We start from the raw sequence: 20,836 nt of genomic DNA, 5'->3' as shown, positions 1-20,836 counted from the left end.
CACACATTACAGCCTAGCTCGCCAATTCTCAGGGCTCATAAAATCTGGATTACATTTACGGTTGAGGGATGATGACAATATTGAAGGTGGAAATGGCAGAAGTGTCAGATGGGAAAGGATGTTGTTTTCTCCTGCAGGATCACCAGACCATACTGAGAGCCTGGGCTGTGAAGGACTTTGCCCCAAACTGCCCCCTGTACGTCCAGATCCTCAAACCAGAGAACAAATTCCATGTAAAGTTTGCTGGTGAGCTTACCTCAAATAGCGCTCTTTCATTTTGTCCCCGTCTCTTTCATTCTGCCGCCCTGTCTCTTTCATTCTGCCGCCCTGTCTCCCTTTGTCTCTTTCTCTTACATTCTCTCTCCACTCCATTCTCCAAATCACCACATTCTTCACTTAATCTCTAACTTGGTCGCTCCTTCCCTCCCCACAACTCTTTCTCTCAATTTATGTCTCCTTTATTTGCAAGCCTTATAAAAAAAACAAGTCCTTACAACAGACTTAGAGTATTCTGGTTTATTTGTTAGATCATGTGGTCTGTGAGGAGGAATTCAAGTATGCCATGCTGGCTCTGAACTGTGTATGTCCAGCCACATCCACACTGGTCACACTCCTGGTGCACACCTCCAGAGGACAGTGAGTACACCCCATTAACTTCCCATTAAAACACTAATGATACTCTCCCTCCTACTGAAAACTGCAAATAAGCATAAATATTGAAACCATAAACCTCAGACTTTGGGGTTGTGAGAAAGTGCTATACAAATAAAATTCATTATTATACGTGCAGGTTTTGAAGTGTGAAACTGTAACCTATACATTGAGGTTTCCTTCTTTTTAAACAAGTGCCAGGAAGCCACAACAACAACAAACAAATGTGTCACTGTCCAAAGGCCTTACCCTATTATGGTCTCCTTCCTGAAAGCTACCGCACTGCCATAGAGTTTACCTTGTGCTGCCACACTCATAATTCTCAGTGTGCTTCCATCTACACCAACACCGTTATAATATCCACAGTTTAACTTAGCAGGAAAGCTATTATAATCCTCTTTATGGAAACTTGGATAGGCTATTTTATTTTTATGTGACAGGGTTTTATGGAAAAGTTTCTCTGAAGTCATCAGATTGATTAAAAGTGAAAATGTGAAAGGGAGAGAGAAGCGAGCGAGAGAAAGAGAGAAGAACGATAGAAGGAGGGTATGGATGAGTACAAGCTCATAAAAGGTCAGAAACAATTTGTTTGGCCAGATGGAGCAATTATTCAAGGGAAAGTGCTGGGTTGCAAATCAAGCCAAAGGAGTGCTATGGGAGTGGAGGTAACTGAGCCAAACCAGAGTGTATATCAATACCCCTAAAAGCATTCAGTCTGAAAGCATTCAGTCTGCCATTTTTCATACATTAAGAAGAAGAACCATATATTTTTCACACTACTGAGGCGAACAATGCCGTTCGGGGCTGTACTGTGCTGGCCAATTTACACATCCATACACCATAGTTGCTGGAACTGTGCTGGAAAGGACAATGTGAAAATAAAATATCTGAGCCAGCACATTACGGTTCAGGCGGAGACTGTACTGTGAAAAGTGTATCAGATTATCTTCATAATAGCTAGTAGTTCATCACTGTCTAACATTGTCTTAGCATCTCAGGTCAATGTGTTGTCAGGTATAAGACCACTGAGTCTCTCTTCTCAGGTACTGCTTGCTATTACAGAGAGAGTCAATTAATTGCTCAATCATCTTTGTCCCCGTTGGGACATAAGGCCACAATGAGTTTCCTCGACTTCTTCTGTCCTTGACTACAGGGAGGGCCAGCTGTCGCCAGAGCAGTGGCAGAGGACGTATGGACGTTGCTCTGGGAACGAGGTCTACCACATCCGCCTGTGCGACAGCAAGTTCTTCGGGGAGTACGACGGGAAGAGTTTCACCTACGCCTCCTTCCACGCACACAAAAAGTGAGTAGACAGGCTTACTGATTATCCTGGTAACCCAGGAATGTATCAGTCTCTGTATGAAAGACAAACCAGGATAGCCTGCAGGCGCCCTCTAGGTCCAGAGTTGTACACCGCTGGATTAAACTGCAACATTTCAGATGACTGAGCCTACTCTTCATTTCTCTGGGGGTGTTGGAAAAAAGTCAAAAGGCTGATTTATGTTCTAACCAAACAGACAATAAAGTATCTAGTCCATCTCCCCTCAGGTATGGTGTGTGTCTGATTGGGGTGAAGAGGGAAGACAATAAGAGCATCCTGCTGAACCCAGGTCCTCGCCACATCATGTCCGCCCCAGACACCTGCTACTACATCAACATCACCAAGGAAGAGAACTCCTCGTTCATCTTCAAACAGGAGGAGAAAGACAAGAAGGGCCTGCCGGTGACCGGGCTGTATGACGCCCCCTCCAGGCTGCCTGTACACAGCATCATCGCCAGCATGGGTGAGAAACGGGGAGAGGGAAGAGAGTGAGAGAGCAGGGTCGATATCTTCTATGTTGGTTAGAGAAGAGGGATGGGTGAGTCTGATAAAGTGGTTAGTGGGGAGGAAGTGGGGGTGATAGAAAGTCTCATGTAGAGGGGAATGGGGGGTTCTATTATTGGAGGAAGGGAGAAGAGATTGGGGAAGATATGGCGAGGGTGAAGGAGAGGGATGACTTAGTTTTGTTTTTATTTCTTCACTCTTCACTGCTGTGTATGAGTTTAGCTACATATTTTGCTGGGTAAAAGATTTCACAGTGCACCTGCTGTATGGGTCATTCCACGAAATGAGTGCCTTTTGCGTCCATTTGATATTTGAAGTAGATGCTGTGCACCAATATATGTATTTTTAAAGCCTGTCATATTAAATGAAGTGACCTTTAATATAGACCATGTTATGGAAATTCTTATATATGACACTCAAAGACAGTATTAAATTAATCACTCTTTATTGTCAGCGAGCTGAAGAGGTCACAGTCAAACTTAGATGCATAAGTACCAGTCTGAAGTGAGCTCTAAAGGGCATTCCTTACATAAAGCCTTATATACTGCTATCTAAACCTACTATCAGGAATCAAAGTAAGACGCAGATGAGGACATGTAGAATAAACAATGGTTTAATAGTCCATGGGGCAGGCAAGAGACAGGTCAAGGTAGGCAGGGGTCAATAATCCAGAGTTGGGGCAAGGGTACAGGTCGGCAGGCAGGGTCAGGTGCAGGCAGAGTGGTCAGGCAGGTGGGTACAGAGACGGGACAGGTGAGGGTCAAAACCAGGAAGGCGAGGAAAAAGAGAGGCTGGGAAAAAACAGGAGCTGACAGGACAAACGCTGGTAAGCTCGACGAACTTGCAACAGACAAACGGAGAACACAGGTATAAATACACAGAGGATAATGGGGAAGATGGGCGATACCTGGAGGGGGGTGGAGACGAGCACAAAACATGTGAAACAGATCAGGGCGTGACACCTACATGATTAATTTGATCGGTTTACACATGTGACTGGCTCCGTCTATCTTAACTTAAAGAACATATGTGACTCACCACCTGGATTCGGTCTTATATAGTAAAATGTGAAATGGTGTTTTTTACATTTGATAAAAGTAGAGACCCAGAGCTACAAAATGGTATATCATACACTGCATTTGAGGATCAATGGGAAAGTAATTCTTTGAAAGTTGATGAACTTGTAAACCCACTTTTGAGAAAATCGCCTTTGAATGTTTTGGTATCTAGTGAAGAGCTCCTCTTTGTCTATCTACACCCATTCAGCATCGTTCACACCCTCTTAGCTTTATCCCCACCCATCTCGGAGCGCACACGTGATGCTCTGGCCGATGATTTGTTTACAAACATGAAAACAGCCTAACCAGCTCTGTTGGCATCAATTTCATTATGCTTTTTTTGTAGATGTTTACTGACACCGGCCAAATTCAACGGGTATTTTACACACATCATGTAACGTTAGCTAACGACCCAGCCAGCTAACGTTAGCTAGTTAAACAACAATGAACAAAGTGCCAACAATGCCTAACATTAGACTTTAACTAGAAAGCAAACAGCTCTGGGGAATGAATAGTAACGTCCGCTAGCTAGCTAACAGTACACTTTAGCTTAAGACGTATAGCTAGCTAGCTAGGTAAACAATGAACCTAACTAGGTTAACAATGTTTAAGACCACACACACCACGTAACGTTAGCTAACGAGCCAACCAGCTAATGTTAGCTAGTTAAACAACAATGAACAAAATGGCAACAATGCCACAGTGCTGGGAGCGAACCAACCAGGTCCAATGTTAGCTAGCTAACATTAGGCTCTAACTAGAAAAGCAAACAGCTCTGGGAAACAAATAATAGCGTCAGCTAGGGAGCCAGCCAGCTAGCGTTAGCTAGCTAGCTAACAGTACACTTTAGCTTGAAATGAAACCACTTTCTGTCAAAATTAGAAATGTGTAATATATGAATATGTAGCTAGCTATCTTACCAGCATACATCAACATGCATCATGGACGCATCTTCCTGTCAGGAATGCCATACCACGTTTTGCCCTTAGTTTGAAGATGTAATCCGGAGACAGGTGTTTTCACCATCTCTTTAGTTATCATACTCTAATTCCACTGATTTCAAAACTTATGCAGCTCCACTACACAATAAAAAAAAATTAAAGCCGCGTTTGACAGGATTACCAACACAGACTGACGAGCTCAAATAGACAGACGCCTTCAATATGGCAGACCAATCCAAAGTCCTCTCTTGGCATGTCCAGCCTATTCATTATCTCAGCCAATCATAACTAGTGGGAAGGTTGCTACCTTTTTCTGTGGCTTAACCAACAAGGCTCGTAATTTAACATACGAAAAATATGAAATGTATTCGTATTTACAGATGGCATACAAGTTTGTTATTAAGGAACTTGAAAGTTCACATGTTCAAGAAGGCATTTCTGGCACACAAAAAAAACGCATTTTCATCAAATAAAATAAATTTTAAAAATTACGCTCAAACGGCTCTCCTGTGTAGTGGTTACTTGGCATACTCGCCTAGTTTCCAGAATCTGGTCACATGTATTCTGGCCGTTCTGCCAGATGTTCCTTCGGAGGGGCCCTCCCCCTCCTCTCTTGTCCAGACACAGATAGGAACCAAGGATTGTTGGACACAAAAGATAAGATGCACAAAGTAAATTTAATCCAAGGTTTTTATATGAATAAAGGCTTGCTAAGGTGCCAATATTCAGCATTTTGACATGTCCCTCCATCAACCCTGTATCACTTCCAGGAAGATTGTAACCCACTTAAACTCAAAATTGATCGAAGTTTCACCATCCTTGTAAAGCCCTAGTTATTTTGTTGCTTTGACAAGTTCATTTCTGAAGATGATTATTTATTTCATGATTACTGATTTATTTATGTCCGTTCCTCATTTAAAGGTCAACCTGTAACTGAATTCTCTTTTAAGATGGTGAAACTATTACTTTTTAAATATTTATTTCTAAAGAAACATTGAACATCTAATAGTCAAATCGTAGAGTGCAAGCAGGTGAGCTGGTTATACTCTTTTTGGCCATTTACTGGTGTTTTGTGGTGGAAAACTGAGCGGGTCGAACATAACACGTCAACCCTGTTACCCATAGATAGACAGGCTAGAAATGTTATACCAATTTTTACATTTTTTTATTGTGAAGCTTGCCACTCTTTGTTGCACACAACAAGCTTCCATTCCCCCATCACACGGGGATTTATGGATGATTTAAGGAGAAATCATCAACCCTGTTACGTTCAACCTTGTTACCTTATTTGGAACGTAATAGACACTTACTATAGTTTTTTTATTGATTTATTCAACCTCTTGAGATGGAAAAAATGTTTTTTATGAAGTTGAACATGTGCTCTTTATGACAGAATGTTAAAATTGTGTGAAATCAAACATTATACTTCTCAAAAGGCTTCAAATTGGTGGAATGACCCGTATGCTGGAATAGACATGGTGGTGATTGTTTGTGGTGGTTGTTGTGTGGTTGTGCTCTCTTACATGGCACGCATGTGTTCCTTTCTGACTCTATTGGCTTTTTTACTTTTCTGGGCTGACTTTTTTTTTCCTATTCTCACTTGTTAAAGTTGATCAGGCCAATTTTTATGGTAAGTTTGTGCATGTTGCTACCATATCATTGTGCTATCTATTATGTAGGGTCATTTTTTTGTGTGATTGTTAAAGCTTGATATGTTCTGTAAAAATGTATTTGCTGTTAATCAGTGTTTTCTTGACAGGTTTTTGCACGTTTTGCATCGTTTTAGTTCTGTTTTTCAAATAATCATTAACTGTCCTGTCAAAATGTTGTGTGTGATGACTTTTCATACAGTAACGCAGTCCATATATACTTTTGACATAAGCACATCTATGTGGTTTTGCATGTGTTGTAGGGTTCCTTTACTTTCAGCATAGTGCCTTTAAAACTCTAAAGTCAGGTGATGAAGCTACTCCCCACTATAACGAGATAAGGTTTGGCCTGCATTTGTAGCCTTTCAGAAATGAGATGCAAAAGGTGGACACATCTGCTCTGAACGGATGGCTTTAGAACTTGTCATTTACCATGCTGACAGTGAACTCAGGGGCATCCATCCATTCAGTGATGGCATTGAAGTCATTTTGTATTCAACTGTTTTTGTCAAGGTTGTGTATAGCACAGCTGTGACAGATACTTTATAATTCTATAGAAGGAGGGTAGATGGTACAGTGTAGATGGGTCGTTCCATGAAATGGGTGCCTTTTGGACATGCAAACTTTTAAGAAATTAACTTTCAAATATATCTCCTTTCAACATTCAATTGCATGGAAGATCAATCAATCAATCAAATTGATTTATAAAGCCCTTTTTACATCAGCAGATGTCACAAAGTGCTATACAGAAACCCCAAACAGCAAGCAATACAGATCTAGAAGCACGATGGCTCGGAAAAACTCGCTAGAAAGGCAGGAACCTAGGAAGAAACCTAGAGAGGAACCAGGCTCTGATGGGTGTCCAGTCCTCTTCTGGCTGTGCCGGGTGGAGATAAGAGTACATTACCATTTAAGGCCAGATTGTTCTTTTTGGACAAAAAGTAACTTATTTTTACACTGTTACGAAGATGGAAATAAGCTGTCCTTGAAATATTCTTAATATGTTGGTCAAAAGAGAGATCAGGGTCCAGAGTAACGCAGAGTAAGGTCCTTCACAGTTTTATTTGAGATAACTGTACAACTATGCCACTTTGTTTACATACTCATCTCATATGTATATACTGTACTCGATACCATCTACTGTATCTTGCCTATGCTGCTCTGTACCATCACTCATTCATATATCCTTATGTACATATTCTTTATCCCCTTACACTGTGTATAAGACAGTAGTTTAGGAATTGTTAGTTAGATTACTTGTTGGTTATTACTGCATTGTCGGAACTAGAAGCACAAGCATTTCGCTACACTCGCATTAACATCTGCTAACCATGTGTATGTGACAAATAAAATTTGATTTGATTTGAACCATCAAAGATAGTCTAGTCCATCAAAGATGGTTTCGTCTACATAAAAACACTGTTTACCATCTCAGGCATAAAACATCCTATGAACTAAGAGCCGTTTATCTGCATTTGTACTACAATGTCTGTCAACCCTGTTACGGACACTTATGTAACTTCCTCACTATGAAAAGCATGTTTGAGATAAATCCAACATTTTCTCATTGTTTAAGCATCCCTTGTACAAATAAACTCACATAATATCACACCGATAAAGTTGCCGTTGGGCCTCTGACAGAGTTGACAAAACAGAGTTGAAGTTTTAGGTAAAATCGGACATTACTACTCATGTGGTGAAAAGCATGTGACCACATAGTGTTAATGAAATAAGAAATGATACAGTTGAAGTGGATGTTTACATACACCTTAGCCAAATACATTTAAACTCTAGTTTTTCAAAATTGCTGACATTTAATCCTAGTAAAAGTTCCCTTTCTTAGGTCAGTTAGGATCAGCACTTTATTTTAAGAATGTGACATGTCAGAATAATAGTAGAGGGAATGATTTATTTCAGCTTTTATTTATTTCATCACATTCCCAGTCGGTCAGAAGTTTACATACACTCAATTAGTATTTGGTAGCATTGCCTTTAAATTGATTAACTTTGGTCAAATGTTTTGGGTAGCCTTCTACAAGCTTCCCACAATAAGTTTGGTGAATTTTGGCCCATTCCTCCTGACAGAGCTGGTGTAACGGAGTCAGGTTTGTAGGCCTCCTTGCTCGCACACACTTTTTCATTTCTGCCCACAAATGTTCTACAGGATTGAAGTCAGGGCTTTGTGATGGCCACTCCAATACCATGACTTTGTTGTCCTTAAGCCACTTTGGAAGTATGCTTGGGTCATTGTCCATTTGGAAGACACATTTGTGACCAAGCTGATGTTGCTTCAGTATATCCACATAATTTTCCTCCCTCATGATGCCATCTATTTTGTGAAGTGCCCCGGTCCCTCCTGCAGCAAAGCACCCCCACAACATGATTCTGCCACCCCCGTGCTTCACGGTTGGGATGGTGTTCTTCGGCTTGCAAGCCTCCCCATTTTTCCTGCAAATATAACAATGGTCATTATGGCCTAACAGTTATATTTTTGTTTTTCTCCCAAAAGTACAATCTTTGTCCCCATGTGCAGTTGCAAACCGTAGTCTGGCTTTTTTTATGGCGGTTTTAGAGCAGTGGCTTCTTCCTTGCTGAGCGGCCTTTCAGGTTATCTCGATATAGGACTAATTTTACTGTGGATATAGATACTTTTGTATCTGTTTCCCTCAGCATCTTCACAAAGTCCTTTGCTGTTGATTTGCACTTTTCGCACCGTACGTTCATCTCTCGGAGACAGAATGTGTCTCCTTCCTGAGTGGTATGACGGCTGCGTGATCCCATGGTGTTTATACTTGCTTACTATTGTTTGTACAGATGAATGTGGTACCTTCAAGCGTTTGGAAATTGCTCCCAAGGATGAACCAGACTTGTGGAGGTCTACATTTTTTTCTTGGCTGATTTCTTTTGATTTTTCCCATGATATCAAGCAAAGAGGCACTGAGTTTGAAGGTAGGCCTTGAAATACATCCACAGGTACACCTCCAATTGACTCAAATGATGTCAATTAGCCTATCAGAAACTTCTAAAGCCATGACATCATTTTCTGGAATTTCCCAGGCTGTTTAAAGGCACAGTCAACTTAGTGTATATAACTTCTGACCCACTGGAATTGTGATACAGTGAATTATAAGTGAAATAATCTGTCTGTAAACAGTTGTAGGAAAAATTACTTATGTCATGCACAAAGTAGATGTCCTAACTGACTTGCCAAAACTATATTTTGTTAACATGAAATGTGGGGAGTGGTTGAAAACCAGTTTTAATGACTCCAACCTAAGTGTATGTAAACTTCTGACTTCAACTGTACATACTGTATGTTCCACATATAATGAAAATATAATCAAATTTAAGTTTTGCTTGAATGAACAATTATAAATGAAACTTCCTTTTCCACCATGCTGTTCAGAAGACCCAAATGATGTAACCTGCTGTGAATAATTTATCTTGGTGGAATGGTACATTATTTTAAAGGTGTAAATTGGTTTATACTTTAAAATGAAGGACAGATGTAAATGCATCACTAATCTGAATATAAAAAATAATATTCTGAAATGACTTTGTCAAAGCAGCAGAAGCCTTTACATAGATGGTGAAACTTGGAGACATTTTTTGGATTAAGTGGGTTGAAAATGCTTAATTTTGCACTTTAGCAAGCCTTTAATTATATAAACCATCTGATTGATTGAATTCTTATTGAATGAGGTCTATATTAAAGTGCACTTCATTTTAATAACATGCTTTTAAAATAAAATGGAAATTCAATATTGGTGCATAATTTCTACATAAAATATCAAAGGGACGCAAAAGGCATCCATTTCAGGGCCTCCCGGGTGGTGCGGTGGTCTTGCGACGAGCAATCCCGTATCCGGGAGCGTAATTATAGCCTCAAGCTCATTACCATAACGCAACGTTAACTATTCATGAAAATCGCAAATGAAATGAAATAAATATATTGGCTCACATGCTTAGCCTTTTGTTAACAACACTGTCATCTCAGATTTTCAAAATATGCTTTTCAACCATAGCTACACAAGCATTTGTGTAAGAGTATTGATAGCTAGCATAGCATTAAGCCTAGCATTCAGCAGGCAACATTTTCACAAAAACAAGAAAAGCATTCAAATAAAATAATTTACCTTTGAAGAACTTCGGATGTTTTCAATGAGGAGACTCTCAGTTAGATAGCAAATGTTCAGTTTTTCCAAAAAGATTATTTGTGTAGGAGAAATCGCTCCGTTTTGTTCATCACGTTTGGCTAAGAAAACCCCCCGAAAATTCAGTCATTACAACGCCAAACTTTTTTCCAAATTAACTCCATAATATCAACAGAAACATGGCAAACGTAGTTTAGAATCAATCCTCAAGGTGTTTTTCACAAATCTATTCGATGATAAATCATTCGTGGCAGTTGACTTTCTCTTCTGAACCAAATGGAAACGTGCATGCAGCTGGAGATTACGCAATAATTTCGACGGAGGACACCAGGCGGACACCTGGTAAATGTAGTCTCTTATGGTCAATCTTCCAATGATATGCCTACAAATACGTCACAATGCTGCAGACACCTTGGGGAAACGACAGAAAGTGTAGGCTCATTCCTGGCGCATTCACAGCCATATAAGGAGACATTGGAACACAGCGCATTCAAAATCTGGGGCATTTCCTGTTTGAAATTTCATCTTGGTTTCGCCTGTAGCATCAGTTCTGTGGCACTCACAGATAATATCTTTGCAGTTTTGGAAACGTCAGAGTGTTTTCTTTCCAAAGCTGTCAATTATATGCATAGTCGAGCATCTTTTCGTGACAAAATATCTTGTTTAAAATGGGAACGTTTTTTCATTCAAAAATGAAATACTGCCCCCAGAGTTTCAAGAGGCTAAGGCACTGCATCGCAGTGCTAGCTGTGCCACTAGAACCCAGGCTCTGTCGCAGCCGGCCGCGACTGGGTCCATGGGGCGACGCACAATTGGCCTAGCGTCATCCGGGTCAGGGAGGGCTTGGCCGGTATGGATATCCTTGTCTCATTGCACACTAGCGACTCCTGTGGCAGGCCGGGCGCAGTGCACACTGACCAGGTCGCTAGGCGTATGATGTTTCCTCCGACACATTGGTGCAGCTGGCTTCCGGGTTGGATGGCGCTCTGTGTTAAGAAGCAGTGTGGCTTGGTTGGGTTGTGTTTCGGAGGACGCATGGCTCTCGACCTTCGTCTCTCCCGAGCCCGTACTGGAGTATGATTTTGATTTGAGTTGTAGCGATGAGACAAGACAGTAACGACTAATAATTGAATACCACAAAATTGGGGAGAAAAAGGGGGTAAAAAAAGGCATCCAATTCGTGGAACGACCCAGATATTGTTGAGTAGTCTGTAAAGTCCACTAAAACTAAAATGAAATGTAGAGGAAATATGAGTTTGATAGATGATTGTGCCGCTTTGGGGAAGGACAAAAGACAAAGATTTCTAATTCAACCAAAAGTAATGACACGTGGCTGCTGTGCGGGTTAATTTCAATTAAAAAAATAATCATGAGTATCATCACTAGACAACATCATGTGCTTAAAATGCTCATGTATAGTGTTTTAATAGGAAGTATCATCAAAGTTTTTTTTCAAACAGTTATCAATAAATTGACAATGTCATTGACAATGAATTCCATCTATCTAACACTAGGGTTTTTTACACCTCAGCACCAACCCCATACATATAATTGTCTCACCGTCCATTCTACCACCTTTTCCAGGGACGGTCGCCATGGACCTCCAGAACCCGGCGGACCCCCCAGAGGACTGCAGCAAACTGACCCTGCCTACAGAGAACGGGGCTGGGAGCAGACGGCCCAGCATTGCCCCCGTCCTGGAGATAGCGGACTCCTCCTCCATTTTGCCCTGCGACCTGCTCAGCGACCAATCAGAGGACGAGACCAACCAATCAGACGAGGAGGGCTCGTCGGTGTCAGAGTGAGTGTCCGATCACGGAGGAGAGGATTGGGAGGGGTGTAGGACTTATTTTGGCGGGTCGGGAATAAATTGTTGGATTGCAGTAAATTCCTACTGTGTGTGGGATGGATGGGGGTTAGAGCGGGTGACTGTGGATTACGCTCATTTGACTTTATGTCACAAAGGTAATCGGTGTGAGATTGAAAGGATTGAGTTGGAATGTGTAGGTAATGACAAGTAACCTGTGTGGTGATGTCTTAAGGTACTGAGGTGGCGTGTGGGTGATGGGTGTGTCTGATGAATGAAAGGAGGCATACTTCTCCACCTGATATGGCTCCTTCTCAAATCATAAATCATAGGATCTGAGTAACTTGTCCTGTCTCAATCTATCTGTGTGATAGAGTAGGCTAGACAACTGGATTCCTTCTTTCGTTCGTTCGTTTTCTTAATTTTTTTCTCTCTCTCTTTTTGTGTCTCTCTTTGCCTTTCTTCCTTTCTTTCTGTTTTTCAGTGCATAACATTGAGCCCTTAGACCACAGTTACATAAATAACACTCTCTGCCATGACACCCTGCGGCAAGAGACTGCTACTACTCAGAACATATTGCATGTGTCTGGCTGTGCTTCTGGCAATGTCACAGTGTTTGTCTCAGCCCATACAACCCAACTCAGCACACAGCAGTTTAGGGCAGTCTTGGCCACTACACGCTCTCCTCTCGCAGAGCAAGACATGATTTAGCCTCTCCTAGCCTCCAGGCTCTTTTATGCTCTCTGCCTTCCAAGCATGGTGCATGTTTAGCTTCCATGCTTTGAGTGGTGCTGGATGTACTGCTGCCTGGAAAAGAGAGAGATGGAGAATAAGAAAGACGGGAGTGTTCTACAGGAGCACCATTGAGAGCATACTGTTGGGCTGCATCATAGCCTGGTATGGCAACTTCACCACCGCGCACCGCAAGGTGCTTCAAAGGGTGATACGCGCAGCCAAACCCACCATTGGGTGCACACTGCCTGCCCTACAGGACCCCTGCAAGACCAGGTGTTGTAGGAAAGCCAAGAATATCATCAGGGACCCCAGCCACCCAAGCCATGCCCTGTTCTCCCCGCTTCAATCACTCATACGTGGGCAGTACAGAAGCATCATGACTGACTGGCCAGACTGGCCAATAGTTTCTACCCTTAGACCATCAGGCTGCTGAACAGCCATCACTAGTCAGCTACCTGCTCTCCTGCTACCTGCTACTCCCCCTATGGGCATTTCCCCCTCACACCCTCTCAACGGTCACTTAGTGCCTTGGAAAAGTTTTCACCCCCCTTGGCGTTTTTCCTACTTTGTTGCATTACAATCTGTAATTGAAATAGCTTTTTATTTGGATTTCATGTAATGGACATACACAAAATAGTCAAAATTGGTGAAGTGAAATTTAAAAAAAAAATACTTGAATCAAACAATTCTCAAAAATAAAAAACGGAAAAGTGGTGCGTGCATATACAGTATATATAAATATATATATATATATTCTGCCCCTTCGCGATGAAGCCCCTAAATAAGATATGGTGCAACCAATTACCTTCAGAAATCACATAATTTGTTAGATTTCACACAAGGGGACTTTATTTAAGTGTCACATGATCTCAGTATGTCTATATTTTCACCTGTTCTGAAAGTCCCCAGAGTCTGCAACACTACTAAGCAAGGGCACCACCAAGCAAGCGGCACTATGAAGACCAAGGAGCTCTCCAAACAGGTCAGGGACAAAGTTGTGGAGAAGTACAGATCAGGGTTGGGCTATAAAAAAATCTCTGAAACTTTGATCATCCCACGGAGTAATATTAAATCCATTATTAAAAAATGGAAAGAATATGGCACCACAGCAAACCTGCCAAGAGAGGGCCACCCAGCAAAACACACGGACCAGGCAAGGAAGGCATTAACCAGAGAGGCAACAAAGAGACCAAAGATAACCCTGAAGGAGATGCAAAGCTCCACGGCAGAGACTGGAGTATCTATCCATAGGACCACTTTAAGCTGTACACTCCACAGAGCTGGGCTTTACTGAGGAGTGGCCAGAAAAAAGCCATTGCTTAAAGAAAAAAAATAAGCAAACACATTTGGTGTTAACCAAAAGGCATGTGGGAGACTCCCCAAACATATGGAAGAAGGTACTCTGGTCAGATGAGCCTAAAATTTAGCTTTTTGTTCTACAGTGCCCTTGCGTGGTCATGTGATAGACAAGCCTTTGGAAAAAGGATGCACTCACTCAGTCAATACTGTATGTAGCAATCCATCACTCCTCTGTGCTAGCCTTCAATACAGCAAAGCTTTGAATATATATATACAGTACCATTCAAAAGTTTGGACACCTACAGAGGGTAGAGCGTACGGCCCAGTTTATCACTGGGGCCGAGCTCCCTGCCATCCAGGACCTCTATACTAGGTGACGTCAGAGGAAGGCACAAGCATGTTTCAAAGACTCCAGCAGTAAAAGCAGTATGGATGCACCAAGTTGTTTACGAGGCATGTGACGAATACAATTTGATTTGATTATTCAATCGATTGCCTTGTTGCTAAAGTTTCTGGTCTCTTGCTTCTTCTCAAGCCTTTCTCTGCATGTGTGTGTTTTTGCTGTTATTTTACCTCAGCTTTGTGAAAGGATACCCTCCCAACTCCCCATACATTGGCAGCTCTCCAACCCTGTGCCATCTCCTACCTCAGAAAGCCTCATTCTGCTGCCTTCGGCTGGACAAGGTGAGTAGAGACAAGTACACGAGGAGGCCTGTTGTGCAAAAACAAACGTGGTTTTATTCTCTTGTTAAGCCACATAATCCTATTCCAAGGACAGTAAACAATTACATTGTATCCTATTGTGTTGTGCTGTGTCTAAACAATTGTATGGCTCCTCTTTGTTGTGTTGACTGTATGAATAATATAATTAGTCTTTGTAGCCTTGAATAATAGAATAGAGCAGAAACATATAATTGTATATTGCCAACACAATAGTTTATGGAATAGTTTGTTTATGGAAACAAAAGTTACCTTAAGATTTATCCAATAAAACTGACATACATGACAAACATTAACAACCTTTAAACATAATTAAAAAATGTTTGTTTTTTTCTTATCCAGGGTTGCAGGCACAACAGCTTTGAGGATGCCAAGGCCTATGGTTTTAAGAACAAGCTGATCATAGTATCCGCGGAAACGGCAGGGAACGGCCTTTATAACTTCATCGTCCCTCTACGTGCTTACTACCGCCCCAGAAAAGAGCTCAACCCTATTGTACTGCTACTAGACTACCCGTAAGAAATCACTCCGCTTCTTTATAAGGGTTTTAGCTAACACATCCTTGAAAAACAATCTATTTATAGTGATTTATAGAACACTCAAAGTGCATTTTAAGACTGTAAGCATTGGTAATGACTTATGGAATCTTATAAACGCCTTTATAAATGCATAACACAGTATTCCTGCTTATATACACTGTATGTTCTTTTCATACTGCATTACATTCAGTTGGTAAACTACTTATAAACCTTGTGGGTCGAGCCTTGAATAGTGATTGGCTGAAAGCCGGAGGGTGTATCAGACCGTATGACAAAACATACCCTCGGGGGTTTGTGATATATGGCCAATATACCATGACTAAGGGCTGCGTCTAGGCACTCCAGCTGTGGTATATTGGCCATATGCTGTACCACACCTCCTCAGGCCTTATTGCTTAATTATAGCAGTAAAATATATTACACACCGATGGTAGCTTCAAAAGAAAGTGTTACCAAGCGAGAGAGAGGTTATTATATAGCAATAGCCTGGGGTTAACTTTAGTGACGCAGGTTGAGAAATTATTTCTGCATTATTCATTGCTGGCAGTGCCTCTGTTGGATTAATGGAGCACTGGGGAGCACTCAGGTGTGTGCGCGCGTGCGTGCGTGCGCATGTAAGTGTATTATGTTTTTGCCACTAATAATTCAGTAGGGATTTCATTACAATAACTTCAAAAGACTCTCCAGCGAAGTTTTATTTGTGTAGATAAACAGAGAGCCATGTTGCTCTGTAATTACATACCTTTGTATGGTAGGGCTGGGCGATATGGCAAATAAATGATCATGATGTATATATTTTTCATTCGATAACGATAATTATCACGATATTAATCAAATAATGTTTAAAAGGGTAATTTCTGCTTCAGACTCAAGAATGGCTGAACAAACCAAAAATCTTTAATGTTTCTTATTTATTGTCAGAAGTAGAACTCACAAATAACATTTTAACTTGTAAACCCTGACAAGTCATGAGCAAGAAATGCGTAAATTAAATGGTGCAAGTCAATATGCATTATAACTGTTAGCCTAATGGCACATCACAGTTGAAGTTGGGCTAGTTGTTGTCTTACAAGTTACAAGAAAGACCAGTCTATCCACTGTCTTTAATGATAATTGTCACAATTTTCATAAAATCATATTTAAAAGGGTCATTTTTGCTTCAGACTCAAGCCTGCCTGAACAAACCGAAGGCTTTAATGTTTCTTATTTATTGTCAGAAGTAGAAGAACTCACAAATAATGTTAACTCCACTTTTTTAAAGCTATAAACCCTAAACAAGTTATGAGCAAGAAATAAAATAAAAACGAACAAATAGTGCAAGTCTATGTATTATAACTGTTAGCCTAATGGCACATCAGAGTTGGGGTTGTTGTGTTACAAGCAAGAAAGACAAGTCTGTCTACGGTCTCTGGCTTTAAAGCTGCCCTATGGTAGGTCACTATGTTGCCACCTGTGCTAAAAACACGCTCTGAGGGGGAGCTGGTCGCATGAATGCGCAGGTAGCGCTTTGCCAGGTGGCTGACGTTGGGAATGCTTTTTTGGGTAGATCTTCCACCAGTCCATTGGATTGGTTTCACTGTCAGCATCAGGAGACTGGAAGGTAACAGCTGAATTCCTTTTCTATTAGCTGGATTTCGGTAAGACCTGTGGTGGTGGAACATGGCTTTTTGAAAAAACTGCCCAGTCACTTTCTCTATTTAGCTGGCAGTTGTGGTGAAGCAACAGCAGCAGCAATGTCTCCCTGTGCTGGGCTTGTGTTTTCACATCCCTCATTGACCATCTCTGAGACAGCTCTTGCTTTTATGTGGTCCACCTTCTCTTTGATGTAATGTGTTTTTAAACCGAGGGTCGACCAACTAAGTCCAGGAGGTCATCATATAGTCCATGACTATCGTTTTGGTGGTTTGGGTGAGCTCTGTTTCACCGTTATCAGGTTTCATGACTGCTGTATTGAACAGGTGTAGTACTGGCTTCAGATAAGACTCACCAGACAGAGCATCTGTGAATTCTAGGAGTGGGGTCAATGCCTGGTTGATGGACTCAAGAACATCTATATCTGTATAGGTGGGAGCTAAGTGCCAGTTCTTCCTGTCACTGGACAAGACCTGTGAAATGGCTTTCTTCTGCTCCAGTACTCTTTGCACCATCTTTTGACGTGATCCCCACCTGGTAGGTGACTCTGTCACCAACTTGTGCTGGGGTAGGTTGTGTTCTTTTTGAGCAACTGCCAGGTCTCTCTGCTTTCTCCACGAATAGGAAAAGGTACCTACCACTCCAATTGCTCGATCCACCCGTTTATCTTTACCCACTCTAAGAGAAATCAAGAGATTTTAATAAAATGTTCAATCACAATAATCCCTTTAGTTATGTACAAATGTAATATTTAACTTAATCAGTTAATGAAAAAAAAATCACATTTAGTTTTGTCTAACCAATCACTTCAATATACACAATTGACAAGGTTACTTACCTATGGCCAAGTGCAGACAATGTCCAAAGCATTGCAGTTGGGTCCATTTGTTGATTTGAGCTGCCTTCACCACGTTCGCACCACTATCTGTCCCCAGGAGGCGAGAGAGCGTCAATGAACCCCTCTGCTACAGCTTCACCCGTGTGGTAGTCGGGAAAGTATGATGAAGGCATTTATTTAGAAGATTCCAGTCTTTGTCAATATCGTGGGTAATGAGGCTAATATAAGGGTCTGATGTGCGACTAGACCACAGAACGGTAGTAGTAGCAGAATCTGTCTTGAGCTGTTCCTCAACGTTACTAGGCGTAAGGTTTAGGCAGTGCGGTGTGAGAAATGTTTGCGGCCAGGGAGCGCGGACCTGGGGTCAATTAAATTGATAATTCTCTTAAAACCTTGCTTTTCGATTGTGCTAATTGGTAGCGTGCATAATAGCATTTGTGATGTCTGTGTCTTTTCAATGTTTGCTCGTTAGGGCATAAACACTGTCAGTGTTTACTGCTTCGGGCAAACATCCCAAATTGGCTGGTGCTTGAGGGGCGTTTATCAATACCGTGGCGCAAACTCAACTTTCTGCATGTTCCAAAGAGTGATTTTGCTTCAGATGGTGAAAAAGATTTGTTGTTTGTAGCCACCTGTCTATGGCACAATTTGCACCGAACATTGCTCTGCTCTTTGCCAGACTTCAAAAAGCCAAACCACTTCCAAATAACTGAAACAGTTTAACCCTTTTTCATCAATAATTTCTTTGTTGGAAGCTGCTCCTTCTCCATGGTTATCACTGCCACTGTTTTCGCCTACATCACTAATTTTTCATGGGTAATAGTGGCTACTCCATCACTCGAGGTGCTAAGTGGTTTTTAGTGTGCGTATACCTCTCCACACGTTCCTGCTGCGTCAGAGGTCAAATGGACTGCTGCACCTAATTATTCTATATTGACATTTTCGAAAATGATTCTAAACGTTTTATATCGTTATTGAGGGAAGTAATTACCTCGATAATTGATTTATTGCCCAGGCCTAGTCTATGGTAATATCAATCAATCAAATTGATTTATAAAGCCCTTTTTACATCAGCCGATGTCACAAAGTGCTATACAGAAACCCAGCCTAAAACCCCAAACAGCAAGCAATGCAGATGTAGAATCACGGTGGCTAGGAAAAACTCCCTAGAAAGGCAGGGACCTAGGAAGAAACCTAGAGAGGAACCCGGCTCTGAGAGGTGGCCAGTCCTCTTTTGTCTTTGCCGGGTAGAGATTATAACAGTACATGGCCAAGATGTTCAAACATTCATAGATGACCAGCAGGGTCAAATAATAATAATCACTGTGGTTGTAGAGGGTGCAACAGGTCAGCACCTCAGGAGTAAATGTCAGTTGGCTTTTCATAGCCAATAATTTAGAGTTAGAGACAGCAGGTGCTGTAGAGAGTCAAAAGCAGCAGGTCCTGAACAAGGTCGCAATTCCGTGAACAGGTCAGGGTTCCATAGCCACAGGCAGAACAGTTGAAACTGGAGCAGCAGCACGACCAGGTGGACTGGGGACAGCAAGGAGTCATCAGGCCAGGTAGTCCTGAGGCATGGTCCTAGGGCTCAGGTCCTCAAAGAGAGAGAATTAGAGGGAGCATACTTAAATTCACACAGGACACCGGATAAGACAGGAGAGATACTCCAGATATAAGACTGACCCTAGCCCCCCGACACATAAACTATTGCAGCATAATTACTGGAGACTGAGACAGGAGGGGTCGGGAGACACTGTGGCCCTGTCTGACTATACCCCCGGACAGGGCCAACCAGGCAGGATACAACCCCACCCACTTTGCCAAAGCACGGCCCCCACCCCACTAGAGGGATATCTTCAACCACCAACTTACTACCCAGAGACCAGACCGAGTATAGCCCACGAAGATCTCCCCCACGGCACGAACCCGAGGGGGTTGCCAACCCAAACAGGAAGATCACATCTGTGACTCAACCCACTCAAGTGACGCACCCCTCCTAGGGACGGCATGGAAGAGCACCAGTAAGCCAGCGACTCAGCCCCCGTAATAGGGTTAGAGGCAGAGAATCCCAGTGGAGAGAGGGGAACCGGCCAGGCAGAGACAGCAATGGTGGTTCGTTGCTCCAGGCCTTTCCATTCACCTTCACACCCCTGGGCCAGACTACTCAGTCATAGGACCTACTGAGGAGATGTGTTATGTACTTGAGTGAAGACCCAAAAGCGGTTTTAACAGAAAACAGAGTTCTTTAATGAAAAACAGGAATGGCATAAATCCTCTTCCAACGTAGTCAATGGAACAAAAAGAACGTTAGTATAATGCAGGATGCACCTGCCAGGCGGACTCCGACAGGATAGGACAAGGTGGAAGCAAACGGGACGACAGCTTGCTTCTGGCATCAAAAACACAAACAAGAATCAGACACTGAAAGTAGCAGGAACAGAGAGAGAAATAGAGACCTAATCAGAGGGGAAGAGAGAACAGGTGGGAAGGAGTGAATGAGCTAGTTAGGGGAGATGTAGAACAGCTGAAGAATGAGAGACAGAGAAGGTAACCTAAAAAGACCAGCAGAGAGAGACAGAGTGAAGAGAAAGGACAGGAACAGACATAACAAGACATGACAGTACCCCCCCACTCACCGAGCGCCTCCTGGCGCACTCGAGGAGGAAACCTGGCGGCAACGGAGGAAATCATCGATCAGCGAACGGTCCAGCACGTCCCGAGAGGGAACCCAACTCCTCTCCTCAGGACCGTACCCCTCCCAATCCACTAGGTACTGATGACCACGACCCCGAGGGCGCATGTCCAAAATCTTACGAACCCTGTAGATGGGTGCGCCCTCGACAAGGATGGGGGGAGGGACGAGCGGGGGCGCGAAGAACGGGCTTAACACAGGAGACATGGAAGACCGGGTGAACGCGACGAAGATAGCGCGGGAGAAGAAGTCGCACTGCGACAGGATTAATGACCTGAGAAATACGGAACGGACCA

The 20,836-nt window shown here is 42.3% G+C and overlaps 1 protein-coding gene across 4 annotated transcripts in view; it reads left to right on the top strand.

Annotated features, from left to right (window-relative positions):
• Positions 1 to 20,836, top strand: part of LOC135545068 (potassium channel subfamily T member 1-like) — an 84,135-nt gene that overhangs the window by 40,957 nt on the left and 22,342 nt on the right. For 3 of the 4 annotated variants that reach the window (XM_064972724.1, XM_064972718.1, XM_064972727.1), the window contains 8 exons: positions 138 to 246; positions 528 to 636; positions 1,805 to 1,954; positions 2,200 to 2,435; positions 6,085 to 6,105; positions 11,863 to 12,079; positions 14,698 to 14,803; positions 15,182 to 15,354. In XM_064972724.1, the coding sequence (XP_064828796.1) occupies positions 138 to 246; positions 528 to 636; positions 1,805 to 1,954; positions 2,200 to 2,435; positions 6,085 to 6,105; positions 11,863 to 12,079; positions 14,698 to 14,803; positions 15,182 to 15,354 (1,121 nt within the window). The remainder of the gene's footprint in view (positions 1 to 137; positions 247 to 527; positions 637 to 1,804; positions 1,955 to 2,199; positions 2,436 to 6,084; positions 6,106 to 11,862; positions 12,080 to 14,697; positions 14,804 to 15,181; positions 15,355 to 20,836) is intronic. The other variant, XM_064972722.1, reaches the window with a different exon arrangement.

The sequence above is a fragment of the Oncorhynchus masou genome, chromosome 1, assembly GCF_036934945.1.
Source record: "Oncorhynchus masou masou isolate Uvic2021 chromosome 1, UVic_Omas_1.1, whole genome shotgun sequence".
NCBI classification, from domain to species: domain Eukaryota; kingdom Metazoa; phylum Chordata; class Actinopteri; order Salmoniformes; family Salmonidae; genus Oncorhynchus; species Oncorhynchus masou.
This window is presented reverse-complemented; position numbering and strand designations above follow the sequence as displayed.